The 21,965-nt window shown below is 45.0% G+C and overlaps 2 protein-coding genes across 6 annotated transcripts in view; one reads left to right on the forward strand and one right to left on the reverse strand.

The window, feature by feature from the left end:
- Positions 1-3,880: 3,880 nt before the first annotated feature.
- Positions 3,881-14,626, reverse strand: LOC123954685. Of its 2 annotated transcripts, XM_046026054.1 has the most exons (3): positions 14,289-14,626; positions 13,875-14,009; positions 3,881-5,226 (listed from the first exon to the last, which is right to left on the reverse strand). In XM_046026054.1, exons 1-3 carry the CDS (start codon positions 14,624-14,626, stop codon positions 5,094-5,096), a joined length of 606 nt encoding a protein of 201 aa, XP_045882010.1. In that variant the 3' UTR covers positions 3,881-5,093. The 2 variants fall into 2 exon arrangements, 1 of the variants encoding a protein (XP_045882010.1); XR_006821112.1 differs by lacking the exon at positions 13,875-14,009 and having other exon boundaries at positions 14,289-14,389.
- Positions 14,627-14,681: 55 nt separating this feature from the next.
- Positions 14,682-21,965, forward strand: part of ZCCHC2 (zinc finger CCHC-type containing 2) — a 69,572-nt gene continuing 62,288 nt past the window's right edge. For all 4 annotated transcript variants that reach the window (XR_006821109.1, XR_006821110.1, XR_006821111.1 and 1 more), the window contains exon 1: positions 14,682-15,699. Coding sequence is in view for 1 of the 4 variants with exons in the window: in XM_046026053.1 (XP_045882009.1) it covers positions 14,737-15,699 (963 nt within the window). In the remaining 3 variants the exon portion in view is untranslated. The remainder of the gene's footprint in view (positions 15,700-21,965) is intronic.

The raw sequence follows: 21,965 nt of genomic DNA on the forward strand, positions 1-21,965 counted from the left end.
ATATCCTTTTTTTTTTTTTTTTTTTTGCTCAACATTATCTTAGAGCATTTCCCTGTATTGGTACACATTTTACCAACTCCATTTGTAATGGTTACATAATATTGTCTCATGTGTATATATTTGCCCATTCACTTATCTGGGGATAGTAAGATTGCAGATTAAGCAAGCTATTATGCACATGTTTTCGTATAAAGCCTTTTTTTTTTTTCCTTTTTCTGATTTAGGATTATTTCCTTAGAATACCTTCCCAGAAATAAGTATATTAAAAGGTACAAAAACTTTTAAGATTCTTGATACATATTGTCACATTGTTTTACAAATTGGTTGTAGCAGTTTATGCTCCAAAATAGTCTATTTAATAGAACTATTACTGGTAAAACAAGCTCTTTAAATTTATATGAAACAAACATTCCATTAAAAGAGTTTGCTACACATCTAATTTATATGAAAATGTCCTTCAGTTTACCTCTGCCTCTGAAAGGTTTTTAAGCAGTTTACTAGTATATTTGAATTTAAAAATCAAGCTTTAATCAGTTTGTTTATTTGACACAGAGTCATGAAAAGAAATGGAACATACGGCCCACGTCCCATAGGATAGACAAGAATTACACATAGAAATAACTGGGAGAAAAGGGGACTGGGTGGTAGGGGGTGTGGTAGCTCAGAGGGAGGGGAGGCTCGGGGGGACCAGATGGTTGGAGAAGACAGGATAGTTCCTTTCCTCTGGGACTGGTAGAATCTGACCCTGAAGCAGGGTGAGACTTAACACACACAGAGACAGGGTGAGAAGGGCCTTCTCGACTGGGAAAACAGGTTTCACAAAGATGGTTCATCATAAACATTAGAAAAGGAGGAGACAGCAGGCTAAAATTTGCAAGTGATGTAGACTATATTTGTACAGCAAATTCTGATGTTCCACTTCCTGATTTTTATTCAAAGAATCAGTCTGCAGAAGCTCATATAATTTTAGAGCTCTCAGAGATTGTAGCAATCACTCAGCCCAATACCTCCCATATCCTATGTTTTGCAAAGGAGGAGATGGACAGTAGGGAGGGATTATAAGCTTTATGTCCTAATTTCAGGGACAATGCTCTTTCTCCTGGGCCCTGCACTCTCAGGCACACTATCTGGGAATCTGACACAGGCTGGGATTATTTAATGCTTTATATGGTGTTCTATTTATATGGTTATGCACACACACACACACACACACACACACACACACACACACCAGTCTTACAGAACCTGGAAAAATAATGGAGATGAGGGGAGCCAGGTAGGAGTCATTATGTAACTGCGCAAAGTGACAGACTTTTGAATAGTTTCAAAATTTAGTTCCATACCTGTATTGAGCTATTTGGGGTGGAATGATTCAATAATATAAATATTGGAACTATTTGTGTCTTGCAAACTTCAGTATTTATTTTTTTATTTTATTTATTTGACAGAGAGAAATCACAAGTAGGCAGAGAGGCAGGCAGAGAGAGAGGAGGAAGCAGGCTCCCCACGGAGCAGAGAGCCCGATGTGGGGCTCGATCCCAGGACCCTGCGATCATGACCTGAGCCGAAGGCAGAGGCTTTAACCCACTGAGCCACCCAGGCACCCCCAAACTTCAGTATTTTTAAAGAAAGTCTACAAATGTAGTCATCATATAAATTAAACTTCCCTACCCCTTACTAAATAGAAGGATGCTACTACATTTTATAAGGAATGTAATAAATACGATGGAGGATAGAGCCCAAGCAACTCACAATTTAACTGAGAAAATAAGATATGAACACATATCTGCAAGTGCGAAATGATTTGATACAACTTTTCTATAACTGCTATTGCCTAATTGATGTCTTACAAAGAGTGAACCTTCAATACATATTTGCTGAAGGAAGGAAGGAAAGAGAAAAAGGCCATTTCCGGGTGGGATGGTCATGGAAGAGTTCCTGAAAGAGGAGATGTGAGCTCAGCCCCTGAGGACAGCTGAGATTTAGAGGAATGAGGAGAAGATAAGCAACATTCCAGACAAGGAAAAAAGCACAAACTTAGCATGCCTCTTCGTGGCAAGTTAGATAAACATGTTCTCTGATTGCTAAAAATTAACCTTCCGCAATAGATAAATGCCATGTAACCAGACATGTGAACATATACATAGCAGAAAATTAACAGCATACCTCTCCAAGAGGTAATTTTGGGGCAAGAGAAAAAAATCTATATGCTAAGAGACCGCATTGAAAAGTAAATAAACTATTCCTTCTCCAAAAAGGAAACACAACTACAACAAAGACCACACCCTAAAAACTTTTCCTCAATTATATTGCTACAAACTAGTACAATCAGGAGTGGAAAATATACCATTTCCTGAAAATGATATAAAAATATCAAATATGATATTTTATGATATAAAAATATCAAATATAAAAATGATATAAAAATATCAAAGAGATATTAACGATCAGTGATCACGTGGTCACAAGATCGTGGTGGATGCTGGTTCTCTCCTGGCGTACAAGTTATGTAAGCTCAGTTCTGTGTGGTCTCATGGGGCGAAGGTGTTACAAGTACACACAGGTCACTCACTCTGCACATAATGCTTCGCCCCAAATAACCCTCTGTGCCTTTTGTACAGTGAAAGAATTACAGCTATTATTCTAGGCAGTAGTCCCCCAAACACAAAGACTTGCTTGTCCTTTCAAGAATTTTAAACTTAAGAAAAGGCATGTTATTCACAGATACATAACATATGTAAAGAGTTTTTGTTACAATTTTCTTTCTTCATTAAAAGCATTTATGCTCTCTAAATGAAAAGGGGCTTCATGACTATTCAATCTAAAGCCTAAAAATTTTCTGCAGATACCCATAGATATAGGATAGGACGGGAGATGGACTGAGTGTTTACATATGCCCCTTAGAAATGGTAAATGAACCTATGTATTTTGAGGTGAACACACTTATGTATAAACCTAACACCAGTCAATGAACCTACACCTCACAAGGTTTCTACATTTTGCATAAAGCGGAAACAACATGAACTAAAGTAGACTGGGGAAAAGTTAGGGATGTATAGCTCGTCCCTGCAGAAACCGCTGGGGTTGCGGGGTGGCTGAAGGCAGGGGTTGGGGTGCCTGAGTGACTGAGGGAGAAGCGTGCCAAATCCTTTTCCCAAAAAGCACTGATGAAATTGGACAAAACTATCAAAAACGGCCATTGCGGAACTCTGTGAATTGACCCAAGTCCTACAACAAATTGAGAAGAGTTTGGTTGCGATAAACTGGTGAACTTCAGTACGATCCGTGGAAGTCTGTGGCACTTCCGCCTGGGGCTGTTCCCTCCAGCCCTTTTCCCAGCTCCCAGGGACTTAGCTCTGCTCAGGCAGCCGAGGTGATGAGAGGCGGCCACGAGAGAGAGCAGAAATCAGCAACACATAACAAAAATGATACATTACCACCAAGTGGGATTTACCCGAGGCATGCAAGATTGGTTCAATATCTAAATATCATTTAATATAATACACCATGTAATAGAATAAAGTACAAAAACCACATGATCACCTCCAAGACCCAGAAAAAGCATGTGACAAATCCAATACCTACGTAGGATAAAACCCCTCAGCATCCTAGGAATAGAAAGGAACTTCCATAATCTAATAAAGGGCACTTATGAAAAAGATACAGCGAACATCATACTCAATAGTGAAAGACTGCATTGTTCCCCACTAGATTGAGTATAAGGTAAGGATTTTCACCCTTACCTCTTCAGCATTGCACTAGAAATTCTAGCCAGTGCAAATAGAGGATTTAAGAAGGCACACTAGTCAGAAAGGAAAACGTGAAACTTGTCTTTATTCACAGACTTATGATTCTACACAGAAAATCTTAAGAGCACGCACGCACACACACACACACACGCACACACTACTAAAATGAGTAAGTCCACAAAGTGTGGAATACAAGATCAACATACAAAAATGAATTATATTTCTAGATCCCAGCGATGAGCAACCCCCAAATTGGGAAGCCTACAGTATAGTCTTAAGATAAAAGTGTAGCACCCCCAAACTAGTTTATAATACATACATACTCTGCACGAATATACGCACATACGTACATGCATGCTCACACGCATTCAATCACAGAAAAATACTGGAAATGGAACGTGCAGTAGCTACCTGTAGGCAGTGGAATGATGGCTAATTTCACATTCTTAACATTAATCAAAAGTTTTTATTACTCAGATTTTTAATAGCGAACACCTGTGGCTTTTATGGTGCGGAAACTCGTGGTAAATGTTACTTTAAATCCTTTCGCTCCTTGAACTGCAAGTCTTCCACATTCTCTAGACGGTACAGCGGTTGGAAACGCAGTTCTGGGTGGCCACGCAGGGTTTGAATCAGGCCTCCGCCACAGTCTGGCATGAAACCTTGGAAAATGGCTCACCTTCTCAGTCCCCGTTTATAAAATCATCTATAAAATGGCATTTATCTGAAGGATGTTATGAAGATTAAGAGAAATCTAAATAATCTAAAGTGATTAGTTCGACAGCACGCAGCTCAGTACCCAATAACCAGTCTTCGTCACTGTCGCTGTTTAGAAAGATTTACGCTTTGCTGCCGCGAAACGATTCTTCTCTGCGGCCATTTCTTTGCTCCGACGGCTTCGCACCGACTACACGGGCCAGTCAGGAAGACGTGGAGCTGGAGGGGACCAGGGCCACTCTGCGGGATTGGGTCCTCCGGCCGCTAGGGGACGTCAGCTCTTCCGGTCCCGCCGTTAAGTTCACGGGCAGGAAGTGTAGGGTGGTGAGTTGTGCTGCAGCCCTTGCCAGAGCCTTCCCAGGTGGGAGCAGAAGCGAGGATGAATCCACAGAAGGGCTTTCCTCCGGGCCATTGGACGTTGAACGTGGAGACCTTGGGGTCAGAGGCGGAGGCGTGGGAGGAGAAAGGGGGAGGAGCTTGAGAAGGGAAGGGCGGGGCGTGTGAGTCTCCGTTCGGCCCCAGGCGTCATCTCCTCCGAGTGGCTGACCGCCTGAGGTCGCCAGTTGAAGCCCAAGGCTCCTCAGAGGTTAGAAGTCAGGAAAGGACAATTTAGCCGAAGTCCTTCTATCATCCCACCCCTCTGACATCAGCAGGCGAAGCCTTCCGATAGAATTGAGATGGTTCTGCACGCCCTCCGACGTTCAACAGCAACGGTGATGTTCGCCGCGAGTTTGCCAATCTTCCACGAGCACAGTTCAGTCTGAAAAACAGCACATCTGTGTAGATACAAATCTTAAGGTCTGGACTTAGCTTACATTTCTGTGAAATAAAACTATTCTCCCGGTGCCCGGGTGGCTCAGTAGGTTCAGTGTCTGCCTTTGGCTTTGGTCATGACCCCGGGGTCCTGGAATCCAGCCCCACTCCCAGCTTGGCAGGGAGTCTGCTTGTCCCTCTCCCTCTGCCCTGCTCCGCTCTCAGCCTCTCCGTCTCTCAAATAAATAAAATCTTTTTAACAAATGACTGTTTTGGGTTTGTTTGTTTGTTTGTTTGTTTTTTGAGGGAGAAAGTGAATTTGGGTGAGTAGATCGGGGCACAGGGGGTGGCAGAGAATCATAAGCAAGCTCCATGCCCAGTCCAGAGCCTTAGAGTCTCAGGACCCTAAGATCATGACCTGAGCCAAAATCAGAACTCTGAGGCTTAACCCACTGAGCCACCCAGGTGCCCCTCTCGTGCCTTTTTGAATAGCAAAATATTTAAGAATTTTGAAGAAAACCCTTTAAAACCTTAAAGTTGTAAATGTTGATGGAACATTTTAAGTACGAATATTAAATGCAAGAAAAATAAATTCTGACTTGATGTTTAAAAGCAAAATAAATATTTCTTTTAATATGTCAACTATAGTCAGTCTACAGCACCAGTGTTCCGATGTATAGATGTGCTCTGGAATCAGCGTGGCAAGAGGACTGTTTAATTTAGGTTCTATTTGCTTCACTTGTATCCACATACTTCCATCAAAATCAGTTGAAAAAGTGAAAAATAAAACAAATATTTTTCTATATCAAATTGGTGGTTTTTAACTGAATATTTTTTAATGAACTAAAAAATTCACCACTTATTTATATATATATATAATACATATATATTTTAAACATAAATTTTAAAAAGTTAATTAAATCTTACACAGCATCAGTTGTTTACAGGATTTAAGTAATAGTCTTTAGTATTCAGTATTTTCCTCTTCCCATAAAAATTTGTAATCTGTCCTCTAAAACTGCTAAGGAACATTTTTTAAATTTTAGAGTTTTAAGAAATTCTTTCAAACAGTTTTTTTTTCCCAAGAGAAAATCTTTAAATTGTATTATTTGGACCTAAATGTGTAGAAGTTAAAATCATCTCGGATAAGAACAGTGGGCTGCTCAAGGTAGTGTATATAAGCCAGGATCCAAGAAAGTGATCTTGTTTACTCAGAATTGACAAGGTTCAGGGGAGTGACCCCCTCTAACTAAACCTATCAAGAATCAGTAAGCAGAATGTCAGTGTATTTATTTCAGTATGGAATGTCGCTTCCTTGGGAGAGGGTTATATATCTCCATTCTCTAGGGATATCCTGTTTCCCCAGCATTAAGTCAATAGGAAACTGAATTGCTAATCAAAAGGTTATTAGGTTCCAAATCAGAATCCTAGGGTGAAAACTATATGGTCTTAAAGACTTTCCATGGGAGTGAGGGAAAAGCCCAAAGAGCTAAGTCTTCTCCTGCCAAAGTGTGTCGTTCTGGGGACGGCAAAGTCATATCCATCACATGCAACGATGGTTTACGCGGGGAAGTCCCACGTTAACCTGAACAAATGCATTGACTCTCCATTTTCCCTTGTTAGATTACAGGCAATCTCCTTAAATAGCTGTTGGTAGAAGGCAGATAAGAAAAATGAAGGTAATTTAATTATAACATGGTCCGCATGGAACACCGTCCTCCTGGTACCTCACCAAGATTTCTCTATTTTGGTTCCAGCAGATTATTTTGCACCCTTCTTTAGAAATGCTTCTGCCTGAGGATGAATGACCTTGCTTGCATTTGGCTAGATCCCAGGTTTGCTTTGGAACGCGTTGCCAAATTGACTCTTGGGACACTTCGATTCTGCAAGCCATTACAGGTTGATCCTAACCAGCTTCACTCTTTAATTTGCGGGGAGGTCAGTATATGGAGGTAACAAATTCAGAAAACTAGTTCTCCATTAGGCTTCCCTGTTCCTTTCATGAATCTTTCTATTCCATTTTGTATATAGTTTTAAAGAGGACTTTGATAAATGTTTTGTCCCATTTATAAAACCAGTTAATTCAAAATGGGCAACTACATTCATAAATTTAATATATATACTTTCTGCCTTTTACTCATCCTGTAGATCTGTATTTGTAATCTCCACTTTCTCACTTTATTTTGAAAAGAAAATCACGCCTACAGCAAGGGGAAATGGTTCAATGTTCACCCATATGCCCTTCACTTAGATTTGCCTATTGTCAATGTTTTGCCACACTTGATTTCTCTATAATTTTTAAATAAATAAGTTGTGGATGCCATGAAATTTAAACCTTCAATGCTACAGCAAATACCGACTTAAAACAAGGACATTTTTCTGTAAAATCACAAGGTCATTATGTCACCCAAGAAAGTTAGCATTGATAAAGCAACTATGGTTAACAAGTTCGTATTTAAGGGGCTCCTGGGTGGCTCAGTAGGTTAAGCGTCCAGCTTTTGATTTTGGCTCAGGTAGTGATCTCCCGGGTCCTGGGACTGAGCTCTGCTGGAGCCCCGCATCAGGCTCCTTGCTCAATACGGAGTCTGCGATTCCCTCTCTGCCCCTCCCCCCACTCACCGGCTCTCTAATATAAAATCTTTTTTTTTTTTAAAGTCCCTATTCAAACTTACATAATAATCCCCAAAATGTCTTTTAGAGGTTTTTTTTTTTTTTTTTTTTTTTTTTTTTTAGTATTTATTTTAGAGAGCAAGCGAGCGAGCGAGAGAGCACGAGCAGGAGGGTGGATAGAGAGGGAGACAGAATCTCAATGAAGGGCTCCATGCAGGGCTCAGTCTCATGACCCTGAGATCCCCACCTGAGCTAAAACCAGGAGTCCCATGCTCCTCCAACTGCACCACCCAAGTGCCCCGAGGTTTTTTTGTTTTGTTTCGTTTAAGCCCAGGATCCAATCACAGATCATTAATTTGGTCATCATGCCCCTTGGCATGCTTCTTTGGTCCTTTAGTCATCATGCCTCTTTAGTTTTTTTCTTTTCTTTTCTTTTTAGTATTTTATTTATTTGACAGGGAGATCACAGGCAGGCAGAGAGGCAGGCAGAGAGAGAGGGGGAAGCAAGCTCCCTGCTGAGCAGAGAGTGATCCGAGGATCCTGAGATCATGACCTGAGCTGAAGACAGAGGCTTAACCCACTGAGGCACCCAGTGCCCGTCTTTAGTTTTCTTTAGGACAATGTAGTCTCCTGCCTACGTTTGTTTTGCTTTCATGACATTGATATTTTTTAAGATTCAGGCCAGTTGTCTTGTATCATGTCCCACAATGTGCTTTGTTTTATTTCACCATGATTACATTCAGTGTAAACATTTTGGCAAGAAAACTACTAGTATGTTCTTCCGATGGCATCCACGACAGGAGGAAGACTATGGAATTAGATTATCCCATTATCAGTAATGCTCATTGTGACCACGTAGTTAAGGTGGTGTCCATCAGATTTAGCAATGAAAAAGTATCTTTCTGAAGCCTTTTAACTAAGGTGTGGAGAACACATGTTCTGCTTCCTAGCAACTTTGTACCCAATGGTGAAAATGCGTAAATCGATTATTACATTGGTGGTTGCAAAATGGTAGTTTCCTCATCATACATTCCTCCTCCATTTTTTAGCTGGCATTCTTCTGTAAAGAAGAGCTTTCCCTACACTCTTCTCCACACTTTCTCTTTGAACATTCTTATGGACTTGGATTCTTTTTTTAGTCACTGGGTACCATGCTATTCTTTTTGATACTCAAATTCCGCTAGAATTGCTGAGTAGGAGCCGCTTTGTGTGCCAGAGTTTATTGGCTCGGGTGTCCTTTTGACGTATCCCAATAGTTCCAGATTTCTGAACCAACTGGCAAGAATTCTGGGCTATCCTGATTGGGTTACTGCTCAAGATCTATCTATGGAGCTGGCAAAGGTGTCCCTCAAATGATACGGGATCTTTGGGAGAAGGCTGGATGCTTGGGGGAAAAAATTAGGTTTCTTTTATGAGCAAAAAGATAAGAGATAGTGGGTTTGACCTGGGTTGACAACTAACAGCTCATCAGTATTTGATGTAACCATATTTAAAGCAGTATATGAATTCAGCAAATTCCATTCCAGAGAACACTATTGGCACGGCAGTTTTCTATCTAGCAAGCCAAACCTCTGACCCTTCAATTCTACCTCTCCATCAGTCCCTAGGAAGCAGTGTTGTCTTTTCTGGGGAGACAGCCTTTACCTTTCTGAACGGTTGGGCACAAGGTCTATTTGTAGACATCCCACAGAACCAGGCAAGTATCTAATGTCATCAAGCTCCTGAAAATTTTTTTTTTAAGATTTATTTATTTGAGGGGGGGGGCGGATGGGCAGAAGCAGAGGGAGAGAGAATCCCAAGCAGACTCTGAATGGAGCCCAGCTCAGGGCTTGATCTCAACAACCCTAAGATCAGGACCTGATCTGAAACCAAGTCAGATGCTCAACTAACCTTGCCACTAAGGTGCCCCTAGTTCCTGAATTTCTAACATGAGCCAGTAGCCTGAGGATTTTCCAAATCAACCCACTTTAGAATCAGGTTTATTTCTGGACAGGCTTCAAAGATTTGTGGATTCCAGGGGTTCTCCACATTTCATTGTAGAAGTGAAAGAACTTGGGCCATCTGGTCCATCTAAGTCCCTACGAATCTCTCTGACAAGTGAAACCACAGCTCCAGGGAGACTCTGAATTCAACCAAACATTAGTCTTCCAGGAAAGGTGCCATACATTAGTGTTGGGCATGGATTCCCAGCTTACCAATACTGTCATAGCATCAATACTGATCATTTCTATGTCAAATATGTTATAGGATGCTTTTGTAAGCCTTATCAAATATCTTTTTAATTTTAAATATATACTTAATTTTTCCTTAAGGTATATATCAATGAATAATTTATGTGTTGTTTGCAGGAACTTAAGACCAGCTTTTTTTTTTTTTTAAGATTTTATTTATTTATTTGACAGAGAGAGAGATCACAAGTAGACAGAGAGGCAGGCAGAGAGAGAGAGGGAAGCAGGCTCCCTGCTGAGCAGAGAGCCCGATGCGGGACTCGATCCCAGGACCCTGAGATCATGACCTGAGCCGAAGGCAGTGACTTAACCCACTGAGCCACCCAGGCGCCCCAAGACCAGCTTTTTAACTGTAATCTTTAACAACAATATTTAATAGCTCTTAAATGCATGATCTAACTAAACAAAAATGTATTTTTGAGGTACCTTAAATCCATGACAATTTGTGATCAAAAGTAGAGACGGTAAGAACAATGGCACTGGATATACATTCGTTGTTTCCCCAGTCATCCATGTTTCCCTCGCTTTCTTCCAACAGCCCTGGATTTGTTGAGGGGACCCACGTAGTTCCGAGGAAACTGACTCTACTTCTGTGGCTCCAGTGAATAATCAGTAATGGGCATGTAACCTAAGCCAGTTCATTCAGAATGAATCTCAGGGACTGGTCCAGCAATATTGGGACACAGGTGTTTTCTTTTCCCTTTCAGGTGACCCCAGGAGTAGCTGGCAGTTACTTTTGGTTCGTAGAGCCTTATTCATTCATTTGTTTATTCAGCAAACATTTGTTAACATCTACTGTATTCTAAATACCAAGATATAAAACTAAGTACAAAACACATTAAGAACTTATCTTCTAATGGAAGAAACAGAGAGGTGTAATGGGAGAGGGAGCAAATCAGTCAACACTCACAAAGACTGAAAGAACAAATTCTTGGTATGGATCAAATTAGTTGCTTCATCTGAGCTAGAAGTAGCTGTATCTGGGCATCCTTCTCATAGACTTGATATCATGATTAGTCTGCTCTGAACCATCCATTAACTGTTCTTTTACTGAAATTCCTTACAGTAACCTGATTACAAAAGGAAGGGTTGCAAAGTCTCCTTAATCCTCAATCACTGCTAGTGTCTTAATCCCAAGTAGAATCTTGAAACCAGACTTCTGCTTCTGTATAAGTATTTGGACAGTAATGTCAATAATATGTTTCATAGTTAAAGAGGCAAGGAAGACACAGTGAATATGCATTAAATAGTACATTGAATATGCCTGCAGGATCATCTGGAGACAAGAGAAAATAGCACTCTGTGTCCTTAAAGACGTCTTTTATGGTATATATCCTTCTGTGAACAACTTAGATAAAAATGTACCCACCATTACCACAGTACCAGTAATAATAATTACTGAATAATTACCAGGGAATATGTAGAATACCAGAGAATCTAGAGCAGATTGGGAAGACCTCTTCTCAATAGGTAGGCTTGGTGGGAGGAATACCTTCCTAGGGTGTCTTATTAGAATCATCTAGGTAGTTTTTCCCAACTAAACATACCTACACTTAGCAGAATTTGAGTAACAAAAAGAACAGCGTGGTACCCAGTGACTAAAAAAAAAATCCAAGTCCATAAGAATGTTCAAAGAGAAAGTGTGGAGAAGAGTGCAGGGAAAGCTCTTCTTTACAGAACACCAGCTAAAAAATGGAGGAGGGATGTATCCTGGGACTTCCATCTGGGCCACTCCCAGAAAGGCACTGTAGTAGTACGTCCCTCTTACCCAACGAATGTATCCTTTCTCTGACTTTTAAAGGGTGGAAAAAAAGTTGAGTTGGTCTAGTGAGTTGCAGTATGGAGAGAGGTCTGAAACAATGCACTGGGGGCTAAATAGCAAATTGTCCAGCTAACGGAAGACAAGCAGAATCATTAAATCATTGTATATACGCCACATATATGCAAGTTCTGATCACTGCATTTTCTAATATTGGCCGTAGATAGAAGGACAAAAGTCATCATCTTATTTTACAAATCTGAATTCTAATATAAAATTTATGGGTCAGGTATCGCTGAGAGCTCCTACCAAATGGCTTCTTGTTGCCAAGGAAACTGTAAAGAACTTCTGCCTGAGTCACATATAAAAATCACCTCCCAACATATATTATCTTACTACATGAGACACCTGGATCTAGACAGGTGACTCAGTAGGGAGCCTGTGAGGATCAAGCTGGGCTAATAGAATTATTGGTTGCCTAAAGTATTTCAGCCCATTCTTTAGAAACGTGGGAGGTAGATGAGATAGGGTAAAAGAGTCCAGGGAAGTTGAAGAGGACAGCAAAAGGGAGCAAAGATTGTTAATAAAAGTCTTTACAAAGGTTTCTCCTGATTGCAGCGATTTCTACATTACAGCCAATGAATGCAAAGAAATGGTAAATTTCATGGAAGAATGGCTTTCATATACTTTGCCAATCTCAGATGTGTTGAAAATAATTCCCTTTCCCTGTTTTATTGCTGAAACTGACTTGGACTTCAGTTCAGCCTTTTACTCAGTTATAAATTAGCTTCTTAAGGTATAAAATTGTGAAATAAAGGGCTCAGTGTATGCTCTCCCATAGCTGTCCCAACATTTCAGAGTTACAATGTCATTCTTATTTTTTACATACTCCTGCTATATAGCTGGGCTGAAGTAGGACTTAAAACATTAAGGATTTAATGGGGCGCCTAGGTGGCTCAGTGGGTTAAGCCTCTGCTTGCTTAATCAGGTCATGATTCCAGGGTCCTGGGATAGAGCCTGGCATCGGGCTCTCTGCTCAGCTGGAAGTCCGCTTCCCAGTCTCTCTCTGCCTGTTTGTGATCTGTCTGTCAAATAAATAAATAAAATCTTAAAAAAAAAAAAAGACAAAAACTAACACATTAAGGATTTAAGATCCTTTTAAAATATGAACCCTCAGAGGGGCGCCTGGATGGCTCAGTGGGTTAAAGCCTCTGCCTTCAGCTCAGGTCATGATCCCAGAGTCCTGGGATCCAGCCCCGCATCGGGCTCTCAGCTCAGCAGGGAGCCTGCTTCCTCCTCTCTCTCTCTGCCTGCCTCTCTGCCTACCTGTGATCTCTGTCTGTCAAATAAATAAATATTTAAGAAAAAAATGAACCCTCAGAAAATCCGTATGGGTATTAAAAACTGGGGCTATGTTAAAAAAAATTACAATGTGAGAGAAACATTTTAAAGGTCCTCAAACCTTAAATATGTAACAAAACTAAAAAAAAAAAAAAAGTTGAATCCTGTCAAGGTGGTAGCTTATTAAGTTCCTCGAAATCACCGGGAATTTACACCGGCACAAGCATCCAGAACGTTAGTGTTAGGCACCGATAACGTTATTTAGCAAATAAAATGGTCCCCGAAAGATGGAGGCTGAGGGGTGGGGGCGGAGAGGAACTTTCGCTAAACCGTCGTGCAAAAAATTTCCCGAGAGCGTTACAGACCAGAGGCAACCGTTAGGCCAGGGGCGTCCACATCAGCGCGTCCCCCCTGGGCCCAGAGGCCGCGGAAGTCCCTCGGGTCGGGTCGCCTCTGCGCCCCCGGGGCCGCGCGTCCCCACCTGGGCTCTGCGCAGCCAGCACCCGGCGTGGGCGCTCCCTCGGGCTCGAGGCGTCCGGGCTCCCCAACCACAGCCACAACCCTGCCTCCCGAGCCAGCTCCCCGAGTCGCAACTCAGAGAGCCAACGCCACCGATCCTTGTGAAGTTGTGCGGGGAATTCTGCCTCTGCTGACTCCCCCAAAGTCGGCCGGACTGCGGAGGGCCGAGCGAGCTCGTCTCGGGGTTGGCGCGCTCACTTCAAACGAACCTCCGCTGCCGGGACACGCTCGACGCGGCCTCGGAGGAAACCGGCGGCGCTGGCCGAGGTGGGGCGGCGGCCCCCGCGAGGAGACAGAGCTGGGGAGTCAGGAGTCCAAAGTCGGCCTACGGCCCTGGGAAAACGTAAAACAAGCCCCCTCAGTCCTCTCACGTGGGCCTCGCACGCCCCTCGTCGCGCTCGGGCGCACCTAGCCACCGCCCCTCCGTCCCACCCGCGTCCGACCCTAAACTGGCAAAGACCTGCTCTTGGGACCGCGCGGAAGCCGCCGAGAGAGAGAGAGAGAGAGAGAGTCGGTCCTGTAGCAGTTGGGCGTGGCTTCTCTGAGAGGCGGCCCCTGGGGGCGGGGAGAACTACGCAACCGTCGACTCTGGCCACTGATTGGCTGAGGTACCTGCGCGGAGCCCGCAAGCGTCTCCGCCCGGCCCGGGCGCTCCTCCTCCTCTCCCAGCCGCTGGGTCCACACCGGCTCGCGAGGAAACCGCTCAGGCGCCGCCGCCCCAGCCCAGTGCGGACGACGGGAGAGAGGGAGGAGGAAGGAGAACACACTCGCTTGCTTGCTCCCACCCGCACTCGGGCTTCCAGAGCCGGCGCGGAGCCCAGGGGGAGGAGCCGCCGCGGGCACGCCCCGCCTCCGGCCCGGGAAGACGACGCCGGCGACCCCGCCGGCCGGCCACCGCCCCCCTCGCCGGCCGAGACCCGCCCCCGGCCCTGGCCCTCCCCCGGCGGCATGGAGGGGCCCCGCTCTTGACGGCCGCGCCGCCGCCTCGGCCCCCGCCCCCCCTCCCGGCCCCGCCCGCCTGACCGCCCCCGCTCGCATGTCCGCGCCGCCTTAGCCGAGGATGCTGAGGATGAAGCTGCCGCTGAAGCCGACGCACCCCGTGGAGCCGCCGCCCGAAGCGGAGGAGCCCGAGGCAGACGCACGGCCGGGCGCAAAGGCGCCGCCGCGTCGCCGCCGAGACTGCCGTCCCCCGCCGCCGCCCGCGGGCCCGCCGCGGGGCCCCCCGCCGCCGCCGCCACCGCCGCCGCCTCCGCCGCCGCCCCGGGGTCTCGGGCAGCCTGTTGCTGGCGGAGCAGCGGCGGGGGCGGGCATGCCGGGCGGCGGCGGAGGCGGCGGGCCCGCGGCGGCGCTGCGCGAGCAGGAACGAGTGTACGAGTGGTTTGGGCTGGTGCTGGGCTCGGCGCAGCGCCTGGAGTTCATGTGCGGGCTGCTGGACCTGTGCAACCCGCTGGAGCTGCGCTTCCTCGGCTCGTGCCTGGAGGACCTGGCACGCAAGGACTACCACTACCTGCGCGACTCAGAGGCCAAGGCCAACGGCCTCTCGGACCCGGGGCCGCTGGCCGATTTTCGGGAGCCGGCCGTGCGCTCGCGCCTCATCGTCTACCTGGCGCTGCTGGGCTCGGAGAACCGTGAGGCCGCCGGCCGCCTGCACCGCCTCCTGCCCCAGGTGGACTCGGTGCTCAAGAGCCTGCGCGCGGTTCGGGGTGAGGGTTCGCGGGGAGGCGTGGAGGACGAGCCCGGCGAGCGCGGGGAGGACGGCGAAGGCGAGGAGGACGCGGAGAAGGACGGTTCCGGCCCGGAAGGCAGCGGCGCCGAGCCCCGGCCCGGCGGCGGGTTGGGCTTCAGGGCCCAGGAGGAACTGCTGCTGCTCTTCACCATGGCTTCGCTGCACCCGGCGTTCTCCTTCCATCAGCGGGTCACCCTGAGGGAGCACCTGGAGAGGCTCCGCACTGCGCTCCGCGGGGGCCCCGAGGACGCAGAGGTGGAGGTGGAGCCGTGCAACTTTGCCAGCCCCCGGGCCCAGGTAAGGCGCCCGAGCCTCCCAGCACCCGCGCTGCGGTCACCGCCCCGGCGGCCTCCCCGGCCTGGCTTTCGGACGCCGCCTGGCCGAGCCTCGGCCCAGCGCAGGTGGCTCGGAAGCCCTACCCCACGGCTCCCGGCCCCGTAATACTAATTTTCGTTCTGCTGGGCGGTTCAGTTCCACTCTCCCACCCTCACCCCCCCAACCCCCACCCATGCACACTCAGGCACCCGCCATAACAGAATGCTCTAGAAGTCTCTTCCGTGCCGGAGTTGCCACGGAAAACATGGAGCTCTCAGCCTGGTCCCCCTCTTGGAGGAAGGGTCTCGGGACATTTTTGGCTTGGAGCATCTCCCGCCCCAGGTGGTGGGAAAGGCGAAGCGCTGGAGGTGACTGTGCTAGCCTCGGTCTAGCCCCGGGCAGCGCCTTCTCTTCCTCGCCATCTGGCGCTCTGGGTGCAGTTTCAAAGCTCTGCCTTGTCCCCTCGTTGAGGGTGCCAAAGGTGCCAAAGGTGCGCTCTCGGCGTGCTGCCCTCGTCTTCAGCACAAAGGGGCTCTTTTTGCTCCGTGAATGCCCGAGTTTTATTAAAGGGGTCGTAGGGCTTTTGGCTCTTGTTGCTAACTTGGTGTTCCCAGAAAAAGCTTGATGTGGAGAGCTGCGAATTGACTCAAAAACTAGAGGAGCCGTAGCGCAGGTTGTCTGGGTCAAGAAACCTCTCCTAGAGCGGGCTGCTTACCCTTTCACCTCTGGCATAACTTATTTTCTGTCGGACTTGAGTCTTGCCTACAGATTTGAATCTGGGGGTATTTGTTGGGCCTTTAATGTAGGCATCATGTTATTTTCTAAAAGTTGTTAAGCACGATAGTGTAGACAAGAATTCAGATGAGTCACTTGTCTCAAACATAAAGGTGAAATTTTATAGAGCCGTGAAAGCAGTTTAATAGTAATCTAGGCCCAATATAAAGTCCTTGATTGTAATAATTTAATGGAGGAGAGGAGAGTTGGTTTCAGTTAAAATAAAAAACTAAGTACTATAGGTTTAATTTCATGGTTTACAGTCATTTAAGAGGTAGTAATTTGGTTGTCATATTTCTCGACTTAGGTGATCTCCAGGAGTGATATATTGGAAAGGGGGATTTTTTTCTGCTTCCTTTCTTGAAAGTTAATTCAACTTATGTATTGCTGTCATTCAGTACTCTGGAACTAACTGGGCATTGAATTTCTCTAACGGCTGTGTGGGCTCAATACCATTGAATCAAGGAATTTGGGGGCTGGAAGGGATTTAGGGATAATCTAGGCTGAGATCCTCCTTTTAAAAACGAGGCTTCTGTGAAGTGACTCACATTTTAGGGCATATTGTATCAGACTCCAGTGTAGTAATGCTAGTATCCAGTATTTTGGTGAGCCTCAAATTTTGTCTTCTAGTGTCTATTTACTACTGATATGCAGCTGTGTATACTGTTGGTAAAAGCCCTTTTCCACTCTTAGCCTAGTCACTGAAATAATTTTAGAAACGTCCTGTAAGTCACTTATATTTGGAGAAGAAAGCCTGAAATCGGGAGGAATACTTGGATCTTTTTTTTAAAATTATGTAGTCTAAAGGTGATCTTAGATTGTAGGTATATGAAAATGTCACAGTGGAACAATTTTATTCCATTCATATCATTTCAACAAGGATAACCGATTTCTGATTTTAACTGCTAGTAAATTTTGCTTGTAATGAGAGGGTCGGAAGGCGACTAGAGAAAGGGAGATATGCGTGCAAACTGGAGTAATGAGATTTTCATCTGGACTGCAGTGTGTGGCCTTTTCTGGCTACCGGTGAGTGCTGGGAGTGGGCAAAGTGAGGTTGAGCACCCTGTCATTAATTTCAGCACATCGTTACTTCTCAGGCAGTGCCCTGTGCTGGGGCCATCCGTTGAAGCAGGAGAATAAATCATACGGGATACACGTACTACAGGTGACGCTGAAGGCTATTTTTAGACACTGGTGGCGTGATGAACTTTTTCCTCGGGTAGCTTAGGGTTACCGTAACAAATCATTCATGTCTCATTAAATTGTTCTGACCCCGCACTTTCTGCTTGTTAGCCTGGACTCCGAGGCCCTCAGCTGCGGCCAGTTCTGGCCTGGAAGACATTTCCGCCGATCTTGTTGCTCCCAAGCTGTCACTCCAAAGGCAGCTGATGGGGGTGGATGGATTTGCGTCTCTATTCGCCGCAGCCCAGACCGGGGATGCTCGGCCTTGCGCCGGTGGGGCAGGGCCCACCTCCGAGTCTGCAGGGAGGTGCCCGAGTCTGGCACGTCCCTCGCGGGGACGCGCGGTGGCGCGTCGGAGCCCCCCACCCCCTTTCCCCGGTCACGCGCCGCCGCGGACAGGCCGAAGCGTTTGGGACCCGTCCCTCGGGGCTCCTCCCCTCCCCCTCCCTGCAAGATGGCGGCTGCGGCCGTCCACGTGACTGGCGCGCCGGTTCCGCCCCTGGGAGGGCGGGCTGGGGCGGGGCCTCGCCTCCCTGGGGCTCCCTTCGGCCTCTGTGGGCTATAGGCCCCGCGCGGGGCAGAGCTGAGAACCACGTGGGTGGTGCGCTCTGAGAATGGCAGGGGGAACTCGTGGGGCCGACTTTTATTGCCCCGGAAGTAACCTTCTAGACACGTGTGTGTGAGTTTCGGCAGGGAATCATTCTATTTCTCACCACTTTCATCCATACTAGACGCATAAGGTGGAACTGATTTATTTTTACATTAAAATAAAAGGCCCTATTAGTGTTTCTGGCTCTTTCAAGACTCGTATTCAATACTTAATATGGAGCAGCTTCTCTTTTGAAGTTTTCTGTAAAAAACTAGTAACGTTTTGCTGTGTCTCACTCTCTGACAAATAAAAAGTAAATCTAGAAAAAAAAAAACCCAATTGTGTTTTAATACGAATTTCAAGTTGACCAGTCCCAGCAGCTATTTAGTGACTTACCTTGTTTACCATGCTCACTGATAGTTGAGGGGACAAGTCCATAAGCTTACTGCTAGAATATACAAATTGGAATTTGTATTTAGAAAACTGAAGGAAGATTCAAGTAGATTTTTACATTGAAAATTAACATTTCTCGAGCTTTTTAAAAATGTGATTTGGAAAATGTTATGTGATTGAGAGTAAATGTTACATTGGATTACAACTTAAGTATTGCTTTTAGGAGACTTGTACATAAAGTTCATCTTCTTCAACTCCTGTGGACTGCCAGTCGCTTATATAAAATTCAGCATGCAGTATGCATTAGCAGCGTCCTGGGAAATGTGTGTGATTGATGTAGTTTGCTGTGTTGATAAAGTTACAGGTTGCCTATATAGCCTAGCTGAAAAAAAAATTGGTTTTAAAAAGGGATCCTTTATTAGGAACCCAAACTGTAAATGGCCTGTTAGCCATAGTGACAAAAAACTGCATAAGTATTTTATTTTATTTTTTAAGATTTTATTTATTTATTTGACAGACAGATCACAAGTAGGCAGAGAAAGAGGCTCCCTGCTAAGTAGAGAACCCGATGCGGGGCTCCATCCCAGGACCCTGGGATCATGACCTGAGCGGAAGGCAGAGGCTTTAACCCATTGAGCCACCCAGGAGCCCCATGCATAAGTACTTTAAAAGTCGTAGTTTTGTTGGTGTTTCATTGAAAAGAGAAGAGCCAAGCTTCCTATCTTTGCATGCTTAAAGACGCTCCTGAAAATGGATATTCTAATTTTGGGGACTTAACCCTCAATTAGCAACACAAAGGCTGAAAAAAAGCATAAAATGCATTGACTATCATAGTAGTGGTCAGTGGTTAATATTGTGTGGTGGTGTTTCTCTGGAGATTGTGTTTTCAGTATCCTCAAAACATAGTTGCTTGGCAAATATCTTGAATAAAACAGAAACTGAAAACTTTAGATAGTATTTAGTGTGGTAGATAGTATTTAGTGTTGTTTGAATTCACAAGAAACATACCTGAACTCAAAAAAATTAAATGGCCGTGTGTCTTACAAAAATCAGTGAAGAGAACTCAAAAAATTGTTACTTTCTTATAGCGTAGGCTAATTAATACTTGACAGAATAAGTATCGCAAGTCATTCTGATAGGACAGAAAATGCACTGGTAGTGTTGGGGCCTGGGGAAAAAAGAGCGTTAACACAAATGCTCCTACCGTAAGAGAACTTGAATGTGTATGTGGCAACACTAATCCTAGTGCGAGCATGACTGAGAATGAGGGGGGAGATGTCCGTGGTCAGGATTCCTACCATCAGGCACTAAAAAGATGTTTTCTAAAAGTGTTTTTAAAGAAGAATGACTCTACACTTCCAGATGAGAAATACCTTTATTTAATTGTTGGCCACCACTGGGAGATTTTAATCTGAATAGCAACACTGGAACCGTGGGCGTGGAGAAGTCTTTCCTCCCTCCTACGGTGGGGATAATAACAGTGCTTATGTGAGGTTGTTAGGATCAAATGAATGAGTACTTGCAGAATAATGTCTGGCACGTGATCTTTGCTAAATGTTAGCAGTTATAAGTAAAAGTTTAGTCTTGTTTGGAAGGTGGTGGTAAGAGGAATGGGAATAGCATCTCACAAATTACCAGTGGGGGACAGAACCAGCCATATGTTTGTTTTTTTTTTTAAGATTTTATTTATTTATTTGACAGAGATCACAGGTAGGCAGAGAAGCAGGCCGAGAGACAGAGAGAGAGAGAGAGAGAGAGAGAGAGAGAAGGAGGGAGCAGGCTCCCTGCTGAGCAGAGAGCCCCATGACCCTGGGATCAGGACCTGATCCGAAGGCTGAGGCTTTAACCCACTGAGCCACCCAGCCGCCCTCCAGCCGTATCTTTTGTGGGAATTTTAGATTGGTTTGGCTGCAGTAAAATATAAGAGCAGTTCAGTTAATAAAGGCTGTTTTCCTGGAAGAGGCTTTTAGAATATGAGAGTTAGTGATTATTTTAGTAGCAAATGGGAGCTACTGGTATCTTTCTCCAGTTACTTCTGTTTTTTCTGTATAGAGATTTTTCCCAGGCAAGAACTCAAGGAAAGTCTTAGACCCACAATAGGAGGAGAGGGTGGTAGAGACGGAGAGGAAGAAACTACTTTCCCGCACGTTAACTAGTGTGATACATATTTATACACACACATACCTTTTGTTCTTACTACCTTTTATGATTTTTTTTTGTGGGGGAGGGGACAGGAAGTATGCTGTAGAGGTGACCAGAGGCCTTGAAGAGTGACTGCCTGTTTAGCAGTAGACTTGGCTTACATTCCTGCTCTGCCATTCACTCTGTGACATTAACCAGGCTATTTAAGCTCCTGAGTCTCAATCTTATCTGCGAAATGGCATTAATAACTTTCTTTTGAGGTTGTGGTAATTAAATTAATGAGATAACATGCAAAATAATTCACATACTGTCTTGAGTACAAATCTTCTGTTGAGAATGATGCTCAGTGCACTTTTCTTTTCCACTAAGATGTAGCCATCCAGATTGTTTTTATCACTTGTATTCAGGAATGGGCTTTCGTTTTTTTCTTCCCATTTACATAGTATTCTCCATATTGTTCTTTATTACCATACCTCTATGTTGATTGGCATTCAGGAAGGATAGGTAATTGTAAAGGTAGTGTTTGAGGCGTTTATTTGGGACAGTTATTTTTAACTTTTAAAAAATTTATCTATTTGAGAGAGTGTGCGGGGAAGCAGAGGGAGAGGGAGGGAATCTCACACATATTCTGTGCTGACCACGGAGCCCAAGTCCAGGCTCAATCCCATGACCCTGAGATCATGACCTGAGTCGAGATTATGACCTGAACCCAAATCAGGTATCGGACCCTTAGCCAGCCAGGCACCCCTGGGGGATTTATTTTTAATATTTACATTGTAAAGATCTGGTATGCCACAGGTAAAAGAAAACCAAAGGAAGCATTTCTCTGGGTCACAAATTACTAAAATATGTATTTTCTCCGTACTGGGTTGAGGGATAGGAATGGGGAACGTACATATTCTGATTTTGGATGATCATTAACTCCCATGTAACCATAATCTACTTTAAATCTTTATCCGGTTTTCATATTTAGTTAGGAAACTGTCCTATAATTTAAAGCTGTTTTGCATTTTTGTTAGGTTACATAATTTTTAGTTACTTCAGAGCACGGCCTGCAATCCATGCACAATAAAGGAACATTTTATGCTTTTTAAAATAGAAACTACTAAATTGACTATTTTTAAGCTAATTATTTTTGTCTTTTCTTGAGAAATATTAAGCTGAACCT

The sequence above is a fragment of the Meles meles genome, chromosome 12 (genome assembly GCF_922984935.1).
Source record: "Meles meles chromosome 12, mMelMel3.1 paternal haplotype, whole genome shotgun sequence".
NCBI classification, from domain to species: Eukaryota; Metazoa; Chordata; class Mammalia; order Carnivora; family Mustelidae; genus Meles; species Meles meles.